Source organism: Danaus plexippus, chromosome 19 (assembly GCF_018135715.1).
Source record: "Danaus plexippus chromosome 19, MEX_DaPlex, whole genome shotgun sequence".
NCBI classification, from domain to species: Eukaryota; Metazoa; Arthropoda; class Insecta; order Lepidoptera; family Nymphalidae; genus Danaus; species Danaus plexippus.
The window spans coordinates 8,921,235-8,938,963 of record NC_083549.1 but is presented as its reverse complement, the minus strand read 5'-3'; the positions used below and the strand labels follow the sequence as shown (position 1 = coordinate 8,938,963).

The following is a 17,729-nucleotide window of genomic DNA, read 5'->3' as shown; positions in this document are numbered from 1 at the left end:
GCTTGCGCTTTCACTACCGCTTATCAATATGTTACTGGGTGGCGTTCGCTGTAGGTTCATCGTAAATGTAAATTTTAGGAGCGACCAAAAAAAAAATAAAAAATAAAAAAATAGCAGCCGTACTCTTTGCTCGAGGGGGTGAGGGGAGCTTCGCTGACGCCTATGCACCTTAACTTGTTCTTCACTATAAACACAAAGATATTAGTATCAATTTAATAATTATTATTTAATACGAAATCACTGTTACATCCTTGATAATTAGAAACACTTTTGGCTGGCGAAATTTTAAATAATTTTAAAATATTTTTAAGAATTTGCAACACGACCACTTCCAACGAACTGTTCCAACAAAGCAAAACCCAATATCATATCCAATACGTAGCACTTCAGCCGAAGAAACCAGTGACTGTCTTATCCATTTTATATCTCTTATCGGTATCCCAAAAACTATACTAACTGATCAAGGCACAAATTTTTACATCCGATCTTTTTAAGAACATATGTAAATTCCTCAAAATAAAACAGCTTTGGTCATCACCTTATCATCCCCAAACTCAAGGAGCTTTGGAGCGCAGTCATTCACTTTAAAAGAATATTTAAAATCCTTTATCAATGAAAACCAAGACCACTGGCAGACTTACGTATACACATCCAACCTTACATACAACACTACCGCACATACGACTACCAAATTCACTCCCTATGAATTAGTATTTGGTCACAAACCCTTTATCCCAAATTCAATTTATGAAGATAACTCTGCTACTGTGATTTATGAAATGAATTGGATATAAAAGATGGGGACCAGAAATAACACATAATAAGAATAACTTCGCTTTTTGAACGGTGCCAATATATCTTCAATTTATATTAACTTTCTTGTACAACACTAGACGTTTTGTTTTGTAAATTATTGGAAAAAATAGTAGTTCGGAATTATAAATTAATTATAACAAAAAATATTTTCAGTAACCGTTGGCTAACTCTACATGTTTCACTCTACATGTTTTACTTATAAAGTATCAGTATAAATGGTTCCGGCGCTGTTTATCTTTGAAAGTAGTAGTATTCGAGATACTTGGAGAATATGCAGGTGTTTGTGAGTATTATTGAGGGTGTCCTGTGTCTGGTGGTGATCAAAGTTGTGTGTTTGGTGTTACTACCAAAGACTCTCATATGTTCGTTATGTCAGCTGCCGTCTTATATAAGAAGTATCGAGTAAACCTCAGTAAGAGAATTTGCCAATAAACAAATTAATACTGGAAATGAAATGATATTTCATGATTTTAGATTGGCCGCACTTCACACGTGTCTAGGTTGTCGTTGAAGTTGGTAGAGGGCGCTTCGGTCGAAGTGACGCGTGAGTGATTAGCGGAGGATGTTCGGATTACTGTGTGTATTTTACGGTTATAGAAACGTATGAAGAATTATAGAGGAGGCGATATCAGTGAACTCTGAAGGTCGTTACTTTATTTATTTTATGTATGTTAGGATGAGATGAAAGTATAATTTTCATACTTAAACAACAATTGTTAATATATATGATACAATTGTTATAATTTTTTTTTTTATAAAATTCGTCTGTGCTATTAGATTCAATTGTCACTATTACAAAAATATTAACAAAAAGTATTGTTTTATAAGCAAACAATTGTGAACGAATTAACTTATATCAGCCTAACTAAATAATTTTTACTTGTTTCTAGGAACAAATTCTACACGAAGTTTTTCTCCAGGAGTATAGAACATGCTATACGGGTCAATCTTAGTCTGGGCGGGGGTAGGCGTGTTGGGTAAAGGGAATATTTCGTAGTTTAGAAACAACGCAGCCAAAGCGGTACGCATCGTCATGTATCCGAACCTTTTACCTTAGAAAAAATAATTTCATTAATCGAATGCTGAATTATGATTATTCTATGCTAAAAAAATAGTCCAAATATATACCAATACAACTTCTGGGTCCCTCTCCGAAGGGCATGAACGTGTAAGGTTTTATGTTGGTATTATTCTCTGGTAAGAATCTGTCGGGATTAAATGTATATGGGTCTGGGAAGTATTCGGGGTCATAGTGCATGCCGAGTATGTTGATATACACAGGGGTACCGCCTTGGATGGTCAGCGTGTCGTCGATTTTATAATCAGACTGCGCTATCCTGTCCAACCAGGTCATGGCAGCATATTTCCGAAGTGTTTCTGGATAATAGACACGTGTATATTTAATACAATCCACGGATTAACTTCAGATATGTTAATTCGGTGTTTTTGGTACCTTGTATAACGCAGTTCATGTAAGTCATTTCTCCTAATGTCTGCATGTCAAAGTCTTCATTGCCGTAACGTTCCTTTGCTTTTAAAAGTTCTCGATATAACTTTTCCTAAAATGGAAAATGTGAAAAATTGTATTATGTTTTTATTCAAATGCATCAAAATGTTATGTAGAGTATTGATTGACCTGTATATCGGGACAGTGAGCGATCTCATAAATAGCATATGTAAGGGTCATAGCTGATGTATCAAATCCACCAAGAAGAAGAATGGCTGCCTGAGCCGCTATCATACCGTTAGGTAATTCTAAAAAAAACCACACACACTTTCAATTGATTGGAACATTCCCATGATCCCCATGATCACTATTTTTAGTAAAGATCAAAAGTAACATTACTCTCATTATTTTCTTCACTCTCTCTCTCAATTTTGATCAAACAATCAATAAGGTCATTTCTTCTGATGTTCTCTTTCTTGCGATGAGTCATTATACGATCGATCACTTCACAAAAATATTTCGTTGATGATCTTGGAAAGAACTTCGATCTAAAACGTAAACATTTTTATTGGCTACCTTATGGAAATAGAATAACTAAATGTGACATACTGGGTACGACTTGAAACATTACCTGAAAATATCAGTAACTTCAGGCCAAAAGAATATAGAGAACATTGATAATCCTCGGTACAAAGATAATTTGATAAAATCTCTAGTGATGTCTCTCAGCGGCCCCTCGCCTGTGAGCGTTGCTTTACTATCCACACCAAAAGCAAATGTTCCGATCACATCTGTTGTATAGTCGACCATCAAATCCTGTTAATTTACGAGCTTTATTTCTTTCTTTTTAATTCAACTTGTGGAAGACGATCGAAGTTAAACAGGGTTTCCCAGAACTCAACCTCAAACCGAAACGGGGTAACAGGATTGATTGTAACGATCATGAGAAAAATGAGAAAAAAATCTATCACATACAGTTTGAAAGATTATGGGTATTTGAGTAAAACCTAGAAAATCGGTCAAACTATAATCATTTTTCAGTTATTGTTGGTAATTTTTATTATTCTTGTTCTTTTAAACTTTTATTTAAATAAAAAAAATATTTTTCGCATATACTACGCGTGCTTTATTTTTGTAAAAAACTAAATACTTCCTACGTTTCGGCTACTTTTCAGCAACCGTGATCACGGGCAGACGAGATGTGCTTATTTACACTACATTCGGTTTGTTAAACCACAAATCCTCGCTTGCGAAGACAATTATATACCGAGGTTAATCGAAACATCGCAATTTCAATAGAGTTATGTTATGTTCGAAGACATAATCTGTCACATTGAGGATTGTCTTCATAAGAATCAGGTTACGAAAGAAGCGTTTGAAGCAATCCGGCAGGAGGTATTGTATATTCTGCACCAGAGCAAATTACCTCGACAAAACATCCCTCGTCAAGAATCAGTTGCACTCAAACACCTTCGCTACCATGAAGACCTGCCTGTCCTCCGTGCAGATAAATGCAACGCGACCGTAATAATGTATACGAGTGATTATGATAATAAAATAATCGAAATTCTTTCGGATAATTCTATTTATAAAAAAGTTAACAAAGACCCGACAGGTAAAGTTTTAACAGAAACAAAATATTAATAAATAAATTCAGTTCCAAACTTAATCTAGATATTAAATCACTAGTACCGTTGTGGGCAAAACCACCGAAATTGTATGGGTTATCTAAAATCCATAAACAAGATGTTCCCTTACGCCCAATTGTAAGCCAGATTGACTCACCAACTTATAAACTGGCAAAATTTTTTTCATAGATATTATCATCACTCCGGGGCCACACAAAGTCATTTGTTAATAATTCCTATCAGTTTGTCAAAAATATAAGACACCTAAAATTTACAGACAATGACAGTATGATCAGTTTAAATGTACAGGCATTATTCACTAGTTCTACCTGTTCTTGACTGCATCGAGATTGTAAGTGGTAAGTTAAAGGATAAAATATGCCTATAGAATATGCAGAGCTATTAAAACATTGCCTAACATCTGGCTACCTCATGTGGAAGGATGAATTCTACATACAAGTAGATGGAGTTGCAATGGGTTCGCCGGTTTCCCCCGTTGTCGCTGATATATTCATGGAGGACTTGGAGGCACGAGCCCTTTGCATTCCTCGAATAAGACCTTTAATATATAAACGGTATGTAGATGACACCTTCACAATATTAAATAAGAAAAAAACATCTGCTTTTATGAGCCATCTGAATTCAATCAACAGCATGATTCAGTTTACTATACAATTAGAGTCAAATAATTCTTTAGCTTTACATGATATACTTGTCATTAGGAATCCTGACAGTACTTTGGGACATATTGTTTATAGGAAACCCACACATACGGATAGGTATCTCAATGGCCACTCACACCACCACCCTATACAGTTAGCTACCGTTGGAAAATCTTTGTTACAGAGAACCCAAAACCTTTGTGATGCTGACCATCTAGAGGCCGAGCTGCAGCATGTAAAAAATGCTCTCCCCACCATCAGCCTGCCCATGCCTCGCCTGCATCGCAAAAACCACTTGAAGCCACCCACAAAAGAGCGACAACAAAATTAGGCGCGCGTTGAAGTCAGCAGTGTGTGAACACACAATGGACAAACCAGGCCACTACATTAGATTTGATAAACCACAAATCCTCGCTCGTGAAGACATGTTAATACTGAGGTTAATCCGCGAGGCTATTGAAATTAAAAAACATCCCAAATTCAATAGAGAAGATGGCTGGAATCTAACAAACACCTGGGACCTCCTTCTTAAAAATATAAAATCCATGTCCGTGACCACTCCGCAAGCCCTCGGGATTCCGTGTGCGCATTCTGCCAGCATCCAGAGCGGTACGCCAGAAAATTAAGAAATCGATGGCGGTAGATGATTAATGACCTAAACTAAAAACTGACCGCTGCACCGAGCGCACGTGTGCATCGTTTTAAAATTTAATCGTGAAAAAACACTATTACTATAAGCAATTATAATCCATATCGCATAGTGCAAATAGTGTAGTTTTGTTTGTGAGTTAATTTCGCACGAAACCATTTAAAAGTGAGTGATTACGGCGTACGCGCACCCCTCTCCCCTCGAGTAAAAGAGATAGCAACTTATTTTTGATCTCGCTCTACAACCGTTTGCGTCTATTGAGCCCGCCCACTTAGCATTAAAATGAGTTTACAACCTTCATCGAATAGCGGGAATATCATGAGCGGCAGCGATTCGGCTCCAGATTTACGTGTCATTACACGAGAAGAAAACGTAAAAATACGAAAAAGAAAAGAGCGTGAAAATGATGCTGCATATTTTATAGAAGAATTGACGAAATTGCGCTGTGAAATACAAACATTTTTTGAAAATTTTGGGATAAATCAAAATCATAACAATAATAAAATTTTTCAAGAAATATCTGAAATCAAACAAGAAATGAAAACAGCCACAGAAAATTTAATTTTGGAGCAGCAAACTTTAAGACAAGACTTAGAAAATTTGAGACAGAAAAATTTATCCATTCATGAAAAAATTAAACAACTCGAAGATGATATTACTGAATGTAAAAATAATAACTATCCGTCCTCATCAAATCCGCTAACGTCTAATTACGAAAACATTACCTTCGAAATGTAAGATCGTTATAACCAACAGAAAAATATTATCATAGCGGGTATATCTGAATTAAATGATAAAAATTGGGAATCACGGCGGAAATACGACCAACAAGAAGTATTAAAAATAATTAATCTAATTTATAACAATCCTCCAATGCCAATGAAAATCATACGATTAGGAAAATTTGTCTCAGACAGAAATCGAAATATTAAAGTTTGTTTCAATAACCAAGAAATAGCTGCATCGATTTTACATAACCGTAATAAACTAAATGACACTAAAATTCGTATATTTTGGGATCAGACACCTACACAAATAAAATACTTGAAAAATTTGAAAAATGAACTCACACAGCGACAACAAAATGGCGAAACAAATTTAATTATAAAATACATAAATGGAGTACCTAAGATAACTAAAACGACTTTAAAAAACTGAATATAGATCCAATACCAACTGATTTACCTACGTCAAATGAACCCATCACACATCAAATTACTTACAACAATAGCAACGTTATAATGACGAAGAATTCTTTGAAATTTTTCTATGCAAATATGGGAAGTTTACTAAAAGAAGGTAAAATGGATGAACTGAAATGCAATATTAAATCTTTTAAATATACATACTTAATACTTTTAACCGAAACTTGGATAAAATCAGAGAAAGATGCATGTACTTTTAAAATTCCGAATTACACCCTAAGGACTGATAGCATAGGTGGAGGACTATCAATTTATATACACAAAGATCTGGCGCACTCAATAACAGAAGAAAAATATATCGATGGAAACAACTATTTGTGGATTTATCTTAATAAATATGCTTTATACATTGGACTTGTATATAAACCTCCAGCTACGAATACAGAAAATTTTTTACAAACTTATTCTGAGCAATTAGAAATTAGAAAGAGATCGATAGTATTTGGTGATTTCAACATAAATTTATTGAACAATGATAAATTCTCAAAAAAATATAAATATATTTTACAACAAACTGGATATGAAATTTTAAATAAAAAAGATATTAACTACTGCACTAGAGAAACAGAAACTACTAAAACAATTATTGATCATGTATGTACAAATATTAATAAGTATTTCCATTTGGCCATAATAGACTCTCCACTATCAGACCACAAGCAGATTTATTGCGAATTAAAAAGATATAAAAAGGAACCAAAGAAGAAATATAGCTATGAAGCGATTAATTACAATTTACTGTACAGAGATATGTGTGTAACAATATTTTCAAATGCGGAACATGATTTTAGCGTGTTAGAAAACTACATTAAAACTCAAATTGAAAACCATAAAACAATTAAATATAAAATACAAAACTTACCCCAAGAAGATTGGATAAATAAAAATATTATTGAAGAAATCAACAAACGTAATCTGTTATGGAGAGACTTGAAACATAATCACAATAACACTGATTTAAATAATGATTTTATTTGGACAAGGAACCATGTTGGAACTCTAATAAAGAATACTAAAGATAGATATTATTTTGCTGCTTTTATGAAAACTTACAACAAACCAAGGCGAATCTCCTTCCTGGCAATTTATCCCAGCATTAGCCAGGGTCTGCCTTCCTGCTCAAACTCCTCCACTTTGCACGGTTTTTAGCATCCTCGGTGGAAAGTCCATTGGCTCTCATATCCTGCTTCACGGTGTCCAGCCATCGCTTTCTTGGGCGTCCTGGGGGTCTTGCTCCAGGGACCGACATATCAAGGCAAATTTTTCCGACGTAGTTCTCAGGCCGGCGTGCAACGTGGCCATACCATCTCAGGCGACTCTCTTGAAGCTTATCCGCTACGTCACGGACTCCAAGACTACCTCGGATAAATGTGTTACGTATACGGTCAGCCCGCGTTACGCCACACATCCACCTCAGCATCTTCATCTCTGTGACGTGAAGCTCCTGAGTGTGCCTGGACAGTGTTGGCCAACATTCGCTTCCATATAAGAGAACCGGTCGGATTATGCTCTTGTATATTAGTCCCTTGAGCTTGGGCGGTATTCTGCGGTCGCAGACCACACCTGTGACCTCACGCCATTTCGCCCAAGCAGCGCTGATCCGGGCTTGGACATAGTGATCGATGCCTCCGGACTCATGCAGAATAGATCCAAGGTACCTGAACTTTTCCGACTTAACGGCTGGTTCAGGACCTATATGGATAGTGCAAGAGTCCGGGCTTCCGCAAGCCATGTACTCGGTCTTCGTCACATTTAGTTTAAGACCACCGTTCTCTAGCGTACCCTTCCAGAGGTTCACTCTTCGCTCCAGCGTCAACCTGCTCTCATCAATGAGAGCTATGTCATCGGCATACATCATCAGCCATGGAGGCTGGTCCTGGATGTTAGCCGAGACAGTGTCCAGCACTACATTGAACAAGAAGGGGCTAAGAGCCGAGCCTTGGTGAACCCCTACTGAGATCGGAAAGGGTTTTGTATCGCTAACAGCAGTCCTAACCATTGAAACGGAATCGCGGTACATGTCTCTGATGATGTCAATATAGGCCTCAGGGATCCCTTTGAATCGCAATGCCCACCAGATACATTGACGAGGCACGCAGTCAAAGGCCTTCTGCAGATCTAGGAATGCGACATGCAGAGCTCTCCTTTTTTCTCTGTATGCCTCCATCAGAGTACTGATGGCAAAAATGGCGTCCAAAGTGCCCGATCCTGGCTGAAATCCATATTGACATTCCGAGACAGTACACTCTCGGCTGAGCCTGAGGTCAATCATGCGCTCAAAGAGCTTCATGGTGTGACTCATGATCTTAACGCCCCTATAACTACCACAATCTTGAACACTGCCCGTGCCTTTGTATATAGGGGTAATGTAACTATAACGCCACTGATGTGGCATAGTCCCAGTGTTCAAGACGCGGTTAAAAAGGTCCGTCAGTATGAGCACACCAAGAGAGCCCAATGATTTCCACGCTTCAATCGGAATATCGTCAGGTCCCACCGCTTTCCGATTCTTCATGCGTCGAAGACAATTCCGAGTTTCGTCAGGTGTTATCGGGGCAATAAGTCCAAGATTAGGAGGTATTTCGGTTGGAAGACTGCACGGATGCTGAGTGTTTAGCAACTTCTTGAAGTAGCATCTCCATCTCTCTTTCACAGAGGCATGATTACACAGCAGCGTGCCTTGGGAATCTTTGACGCTAAGACATTTTGCGATATCTTGCGTCGCCTTATCCCGAGCTCGTGCCAATTTGTAAATGAGCTTCTGCCCCTCCGCAGTTTCAAGTGTATCATATAATGGTGATAACCTATCACTGCGGGCTCTGGCAACAGCCCTTTTACTGGCACATTTCGCTGCTATGTACTCTAGTCTGTCTTCAGGAGAGTTTGACTGCTGCCACTTCTTAAAGGCAGTCTTCTTTTCACGAATCACCTCCTGCACTTCGTCATTCCACCACCATGTCTCCTTGGCAATGACCCGTCCTCCCTTAAAAAGGCCTAGAACTCGTTTACCTGCTGTGATAATTGCTAACTGGGCTCGATCCCAAACTTCCTGAGCAGTTTCGGTATTAGTCGACAGATTTTGACTCCCAACCTCTGCCCGAAAGCTGGTCTGCATCGTTCCATTCAGCAACCACCACCTGATGCGAGGCTTACGCTTCTCGGCAACTTTCTTTTTCGGGGTAACGACATAGTCCATGACAAGAAGTCGATGTTGGGCCGTCAGGCTTTCACCAGGAATGACTTTACAGTTAGTCACCTTGCCGATATGACATCGTCTGGTTAGCAGATAATCTATTTGGGTTGAAACCCGCTCTTATACGTGATAAGGTGCTGTGGAGTCTTTTGGAAGAACGTGTTCACGACGGCTAAGTCAGACGCAATACAGGTTCTGAGAATATTTTCTCCCTCTGCATTGCGGCGACCATAACCAAAACCACCGTGTACACGATTAAACGTTTCCGCAGCCCTACCTACGCGGCCATTTATTTCCCCCCCAACTATGATTACTTCAGCAGCTGGTATAGCACGTAGAACCTCTTCAAATTGCTCCCAGAATGACTCTTTTTCGGACCCGCTACATCCAGCCTGAGGAGTATAAGCACTGATCAAGTTAGTTATCACTCCCTCAATCAGTACCCGCACCCGCATCAGGCAGTCGCAGCAACGATCGACTTCAAGAAGACCATTCCGAAGCTCTTCAGATAGCACTACCACTACACCAGCTTTACCTGAAGGCGACCCAGTGTATATCAGCCGGTAACCCTGTCCGATGTTCCGAGACTTATTGCCCTTCCAGCGAGTTTCCTTGAGGAACGCACACTGGACCCGACGTCTCATGAGTACATCTGCGAGTTCTCTGCATCGTCCGGTTAGAGAGCCAATATTCCACGTTGCAAAGTGGAATTTCCGTTGGGGTACTAACGTCTTTAGCCGTGCCCGTACTTGACACGGTAGCCCTTGCCCACTTAACGCAGGTGTAGGGCGATGTGCCTGCGGGTCGTTTATCGGCGATTCCCTAGCCGCACCCAGTCCATAAACTTTTTCAACCATGTGAGTGGCGGGAGTGGTTTTAACGGAGCGACTGCCGTCTGACCTCCAAAACCCCGTTTTACGGGTAAAACCAGGAAAGGAAAAGATAGAGAAGGGGGGAAAGAGGTTAGGAAGGGGAATGGAGGGAGGTACAGGACACCACTTGCATGGACTGAGGATAAAGGTATGAAAGTGGTGGCTCGAGGATCCGGGGTCGCGTACCCGTATCGGAAAAATACTTAGTAGGACACCCTCTGGATAAAATGTGGAATTTAATTCATAACTTAGCTACCAACAAGAATAAATGTAGTGTTGTTCCCTCAAAACTCATAATGGATGGTAAAACTATTGATGAACTCCAGGACATATGTGAGTCTTTTAATATATACTTTTCTTCTATCGGTCCAATCTTGGCAAATAACATACCACAGAAATATCACATAATAACATCATTCATAACACATACCACAAAGGCACCCTTACAGTTTAAATGAATTTAAGCTATCTTCGAAAGTTGAAATTCAAACAATAATTAAAAAATTAAATGTTAATTCAAGCTCAGGTATAGACAATATAACAACAAAATCATTAAAATGCATTAACAATTTAGTGTGTGAAGATTTAAGTCATTGTATTAATAAATGTATAAAGGAAGGCGTATTTACGGATTCTCTAAAAATAGCAAAAGCTAGCCCTATTCATAAATCAGATGGTAAATCTGATCCTGGAAACTACCGCCCGATATCTGTCCTACCTGCTTTATCGAAGGTTTTTGAAAAAATTATACATGTACGTTTAAATAACTGTCTTAAAGATATAGATTTTTTATACAAACAGCAATATGGTTTTCGCAAAAATTCGAACACACTATCCGCAACAATAGATTTAGTTAATAAAATAAAAAGTAATATTGACCAAAAGAAATTAGTTTTACGTGTATTTATAGATTTAAAGAAAGCGTTTGATACCGTGTCTCATAATATTTTGATAAATAAGTTAACAAATATTGGTATTCATGGGTCAGCTTTAAAATTACTTACATCATACCTTACAAACAGACAACAAATAGTTAAGATTAAAAACATTAAAACTACACCAAAAATGAATACCTGTGGAATACCCCAGGGGTCTATTTTAGGGCCTCTGTTATTTTTAATATATATAAATGATATCAGTCATCTGGGTCTATTTGGTGAAGTATCGCTCTATGCAGATGACACGTGTTTATTTTGCTTTGAAGATTCTATTGAAAGTTTATTAGCAAAAGCACAGAATGATTTAGATAAATTACATGAATGGTTTCAATATAATTTACTTACTATAAATATTGAAAAAACTTCCTTCATGCTTTTTCATGCAAAAAATAAGAAAATTCCAAAATTTAACCCATTAATGATAAATAATCAGACTATTAAACAATCAAATGAAGAAAAGTATCTTGGCCTGATTCTAGACCCTAATCTAACATGGCATGCACACTTAGACCACTTGCAAGGAAAAATAAATTTACTCACTGGGGCAATACGTAGATCGTCGCGATGTATATCACAGAAAATCCGTATTATAATATATAATTCACTTGTAAAGCCATTATTAGAATATCTTGTTGAGATTTGGGGTAGTGCATATAAAACTAATATAAAGGATCTTCAGATCTCGCAAAATAAGTTACTAAAGTCATTATTTCATCTAAATTACCATATGTCAACTAAAGAATTGTATAAACGTACTAATGTATTATCAATTAACCAGTTATACAAATTTAAAACATGCATATTAATTAGAAAAATACTAACAAAAACAATACACACACAAATAACGTTTCGAACTAAAACTTACAAACATTACACTAGAAATAAACACAAACTTGAATTACCCAAGACCAGGACGAAATATGGAATTAAATCACTACAGTTTGAGGGAGCAAAACTATACAATAGCTTACCTCATGGAATTTTCAATGAAAAATCCTTAACGATTTTTAAGAAAAAATTATTATCTTATTGTAAAAATATTTAGATTAATCACTCTTAAATTGTATAAGTCGTTACTACTGTACTAAATTGTCGGTTAAATTATTATGTAAAATATCTCATTTAAGTGAACATTGTATGTTCTTTATGAGAAAAATAAAATTCTTAAACCAAAATGACAGGACCAACTGACAAATATTCACATCTAGTCTGCCCGTCGTCACGGTTGCTGAAAAGTAAACGAAATGTCGGGAGTATGTAGTTTTTTACAAAAAAAAGCACGTAGGATATCCGAGACGAAACCTCTTAGCATTCAATGGATTCACCGTGCGGGTGCCGGGTCCATTGCGTTGCAGGGAGTGGAGCTTCAACAGTGCCTGGGACTTGCGACCCAGGTGTAGGTTTAAGGGGCCCCTAACTAACGCGCGTTAAACGCTCACCTCCACTGTCCAAGCTCCTCTCCCTACCTAACCATATTTGAAAAGAACCTACTAGGGCTGCCTTCGAAGTACGTTCCAAGAACGAATTGATGTGAGTTCTGGACAGGCCTAAGTCTTTTAGTAGGTTGTAGAGAGATTTAGCCGTTATACCTCTCGCTCCCACTTCTACCGCGTATAAATCCACGACGAACCTATTTCGAGTGAGTTCGTTTGTGAGCTCGTAATATTTGTTGACCTTGATGGTATGGTCTTTGGGGATGTTGGTTTCCCAAGGAACCGTAAGCTCTATCATCACAACGCGCTTTAAGATTCGCGAATACATGAATATGTCCGGTCTGGAGGCCGACGCACAAATATCCTCGGGGATTTTGTATTGTTTTTCACACGTATCCATCATTATAGTCCAATCCGTAGCCGCTTTAAGGATGGAGTAAGGCTTGACATTTGTTTTTATAGTCCTAATGCCCTCTCTCACAAAACCTACTGATCGCTCGTTTGTGGTTATTTCTTTTTGCGCTCTGGCTACCGAAAGACTAACCGCTTCACGTATGATTTCCAGAACCCTATCGTGACGAAGCGAGTATTGACCGCTATCGAGTAGTACCTTACATCCCACTAACAAGTGCCTAGCAGTTCCAACTGCCTTCCCACAGATATAGCAAGTCTTTTCGGTACCTTTACCCCATCTTACTAAATTACTCTGATCTGGGAGAGTCATCTGGAACGCATTGAGATAGAATTTTAGCAATGCTGGCGACCAATCATGGATTAAGGTGCGCCATTTTAGTGCTAATGGGATGCAAAAATCTCCTATGTCTAACCACTCGTTCTGCATTTCTAAACTTATTGCATGGATCTTATATTTATCATTCTCGTCTTGTCGAATAAAAGACTTCAATATATCCGTATCTTGGACCTTCCTACTTGATCCTAACCCTACTCTGTTACTTTGCGCTCCTATCATAAACTGCTTGTGGAATTGAAGCCTTGACTCTAGCTCTGGGGCATCTTTGTCTTTTGGGAGCGATGTAACGACGTCATCCTGGGATTTCCCCAAGATGTACCTCTTGGAAACTTTCAGGTGTTTATAGAGCTCCGATGGCCTTTTTAGACTCATCCCAAAACTATTGCGATCCCTAAATAAAGCCGATGAATCAGCCGTTAGCGCGAGCCCGAGCCACAACTTCAACATCTTTATGACGCCTGCATCTAACTTTGACAAAAGGGTTTTATTAAAATCATAAACGAGGAAAGGCCAATTTAAACGTGAAGTTAGATAATTATCGTAGATCCAAGCTTTTTTAACGTTACTGATCTGTTGGCTATCTACCTTGTTGAGATCGTTCAAAAAGCTATCTACTATACCTTCCAAAGATGGAGTACGACCTTTTATCAATCTTGCGACCGAGAAATTTAAATGGTGCATTTTCTGTAACCGTAGAAATGCATTGACCGCCTAACGATAATCCCGGATCGTATGAGGTGTATCTTGTACTCCGCCTACCGAGACACAGACAGTGACATTTACTTGGTTTTGTCCTCAATCCATCGGTCCACTCACAGAATCTATCCACTTCATCTAATAGTACTTGACAGTGTTTGGGGTTACGTGTCAGTATTGCGAGATCGTCAGCGAAGGCTAAAATGGATTCCGTGTATTTATTATTAAACTTGAACCGATACCCCCATTTTTTCTCGTTGCTGGTTAATTTATCTACTAAGATGTTAATTACAATATTAAATACAATTGGAGACAAACAGCAACCTTGAAATAGTCCTACATTGTAACTAAAAGTTTTTGAATGGCCTTCTTTAGTTGTTATAGAAAACTTTAATTTTGAGTAATACGACGCGATCATATCAGTAACTAGGGGCGGAAAGTTGTACCATCTCAGCGCGAATAGCATCAATTCGTGTTGTATCGACCCGAACGCATTCTCTAAGTCTATCCAACAAACTGTTATTTGCCTCTCGCTTTTCCTAGCATCTTTTAAACTCTCCGACAGCAAAGTGTTGTGTTCTAGGCATCCAGAAATTCCGGGTAAAAACCCTTTCTGGTGATTTGGCCTAAAATACCTGTTGCTCAGCATGAATCGCGTCATTCTCGTTTGTAGAACTGAGAAAAAGATTTTGGATATAGTATTTGTTAAGGCTATCGGTCTAGTATCTTTTGGATCTGTGACTCGATCTTTTTTGGGAATGAGGACAAAAATTGCTTTCCCGAAGCACTCCGGGATTTGCTTCCTTAACCAGATTTTATCGTATATATATGTGAGATGTTTACGAACCGATGGACATTTTTTAAAGACTATATATGGGATACCATCGGGTCCCGGCGCAGATTTAGACGATTTTTTCTTTATCTGAATACTTATCTCATCTAGCGTTGGTGGAATGCCGTGGAAATCGAAACGAGGAATTCCAGGTTTTTGTTCGTTGGGATCCGCATAGAGTCTTACACTTTTAGGCACTTCGTATGTGCTCTTAAAATGATCGTAAATTTGTTCATTGGTCAAGAGAAGCTGTCCGCGTTCTTTCTTAAAAATGGTTTTCGAATACTCAAAAGGGTTTTTATCAAAATCTACTTCCTGTTTTGCCCGGTCAAAATTATCGCGATTTTCTGCGGTTTGCGTCGATATTCCTTGAATTAATTTTAGAATCGATCTTAAGGCCCTAGCTAGTTGATGACTAAGGTGATTGTCGCCTAGGGCTTTGGCTATACGTAGATTTTTTATTAATTCCCGTTTTTTCCTCCTCATTTTTATCTTGAAAGAATTGTCTTTATTTTTGCGAGCGTAATGATTTCGAGGTGGATATTGCTCGTTAAAGTAGTCGTAAATAGTATTTTGGAAAGTTTCTACTCGCGAGTTCAATTCCTGCTTCGAGCCCGGATGCTCTAACAGGTCCGCTAAATTGTCGTCATGAACTTTCCAAGTCGATTGTTTCATGTTTGGAATGCTAAGACGTGTCCGGATGTCAATGGACTCCTGGTAGTTTCCAGTTAATGGTTCACCATGGGATACATGAGGGTCAACTCTAATATTAGTTTCATTTAAATGAATAAAACTAACGAAAGCCTTAGATCTCACGAAGTTATATATATCAAGATTTAAACGAATTAATTGAACTGTGAAGTAACAAGATTTATGTGATCGGTATCAAAACACGACTGAGATGATGGCGTCAATACATAAATATATAAAAAGGATTTAGTTATCATATAAAAATGAAAAATTGGAATACCTTGAGATGTAAGACAGTGTATCCGTCGTTTTGAATTCTTTGGACTAATTCCTTGGCTTTGCTTCGTGTATAATCCTGATGGCTTTTCAACTTGGCATTTGTAAATATTCCAGTTATCTTTGATCGAATGTTACTCCATAGAGGATCCTGAGGAGAACATTTAAGTGATGTTTATCTGTTGGGATCTTTTAAATAAAAAATCATCACCAAATTCCAGAAGAGTTGTATACATCATCAGCCTATCGGAGCCCACTACTGAACCAAGGCCTCTTCTCACATGGAGAAGGCTAGAGCATTAATCACCGCGCTTGCTCAAGACGGGTTGGCGATTTCAATCTTATAATTTGAAATTATAAGACCAGGTTTCCTCACGATGTTTTCCTTCACCGTCCGTCAGTTGTGTCTAGATACTCTTAGAAAGTACATATGATTCGGAAAAGATCACATTGGTACTTGCCAGGTTTCGAACCCGCGCCCTCACGTACGAGAGGCGGGCCTTTAACCTCCAGGCCACCACGACTCATATTGTTGTATACATATGGATATAAAAATGTCAGCGGTTCTTGAATGAAGTTGTTATAAAAATTATAAAAATAAGATGAAAAGCAGCCACACCCACTGCACATATATATTTATGATAAGTACTGAGTTATATTTCTATTATGTTTAATAATAATAACATACACACAATCAGTTATGTCAAATCAGAAGTCACATTCAGTTTGTATGTTTGTATGCTCGGCGGCGAAACGCTAATGTTTGAAAATTTCAGTACAAATAATATAAAAACTCACTTTAACGGTAAATAAATTTAAGCTTCCGACGGGGTCCGTGGTTCCGGAGCTTATATGACGGTCCCTGAAGTTAACGAAATCTTGATTTAAAATTTTTCGCGCCAAGTTCGGACAATTTATCAGAAGGGCTGGTTTCCATATCAGCCATATACCCATATACGGTCTTCGACATTGCTCATACATACGAATAACCCACAAAGCCTGCAAATTTAATAATTATAAAAAAAATTAATTCTCCAAATGTAACAAACGGCCATATATGTATAGAAAATAGAAAAAGTTAAATTGATGTTTAATAAATATCAAAAGAAAATACGACCTCGGTCACACTATGAGGACATGGAACTAGAGATGGCTCCTTTCATATTATCATAAAATAAATGCTGAAGAATGTTTTGTTATAACGTGTACAAAGTTAACTTACCGCATTTTCTCTCAGAAGGAAATTAAGACTTCCTAGAAAGGGATTCGGTGCCAAATAAAAAACGCCTCGGTCAGACCAGTATCTGCTCACTTGTCTCCATTTTATATATAGCAAGCCGAAAATAATCACTAGTGATGTGAACAGTAACACGCCAGAAAACATAACTTGATTATAATAAACACACTCAAAAACTTATTAAGTAGCAGTCAGTTTATAACCAGACGAGTTACAGACAGTATGGTCGAAAATGATGAATTTGGGATTAGTATAATTAATGTAATAATTTTAAATATTCTTTGAAAGAAACTTAAAATAAAACCTTGAAGGAGGATTTACAAACCGGTTGAAGCGACTACGAACACTTCTTCAATTAATTATTCTCTATGACGACAGTTGAATAAATAACTAGCTAACCACTT

General features: G+C 37.9%; 1 protein-coding gene across 1 annotated transcript; it reads right to left on the bottom strand.

The window, feature by feature from the left end:
• Nucleotides 1–1,451: 1,451 nt before the first annotated feature.
• On the bottom strand, nucleotides 1,452–17,729 carry LOC133319384 (cytochrome P450 6k1-like). Its single transcript, XM_061523545.1, has 9 exons — nucleotides 17,311–17,729; nucleotides 16,887–17,087; nucleotides 16,093–16,239; nucleotides 2,895–3,079; nucleotides 2,663–2,811; nucleotides 2,453–2,571; nucleotides 2,270–2,375; nucleotides 1,945–2,193; nucleotides 1,452–1,868 (listed from the first exon to the last, which is right to left on the bottom strand). The coding sequence occupies exons 1-9, from the start codon at nucleotides 17,470–17,472 to the stop codon at nucleotides 1,693–1,695; spliced, it is 1,494 nt and encodes a 497-aa protein (XP_061379529.1). The 5' UTR covers nucleotides 17,473–17,729; the 3' UTR covers nucleotides 1,452–1,692.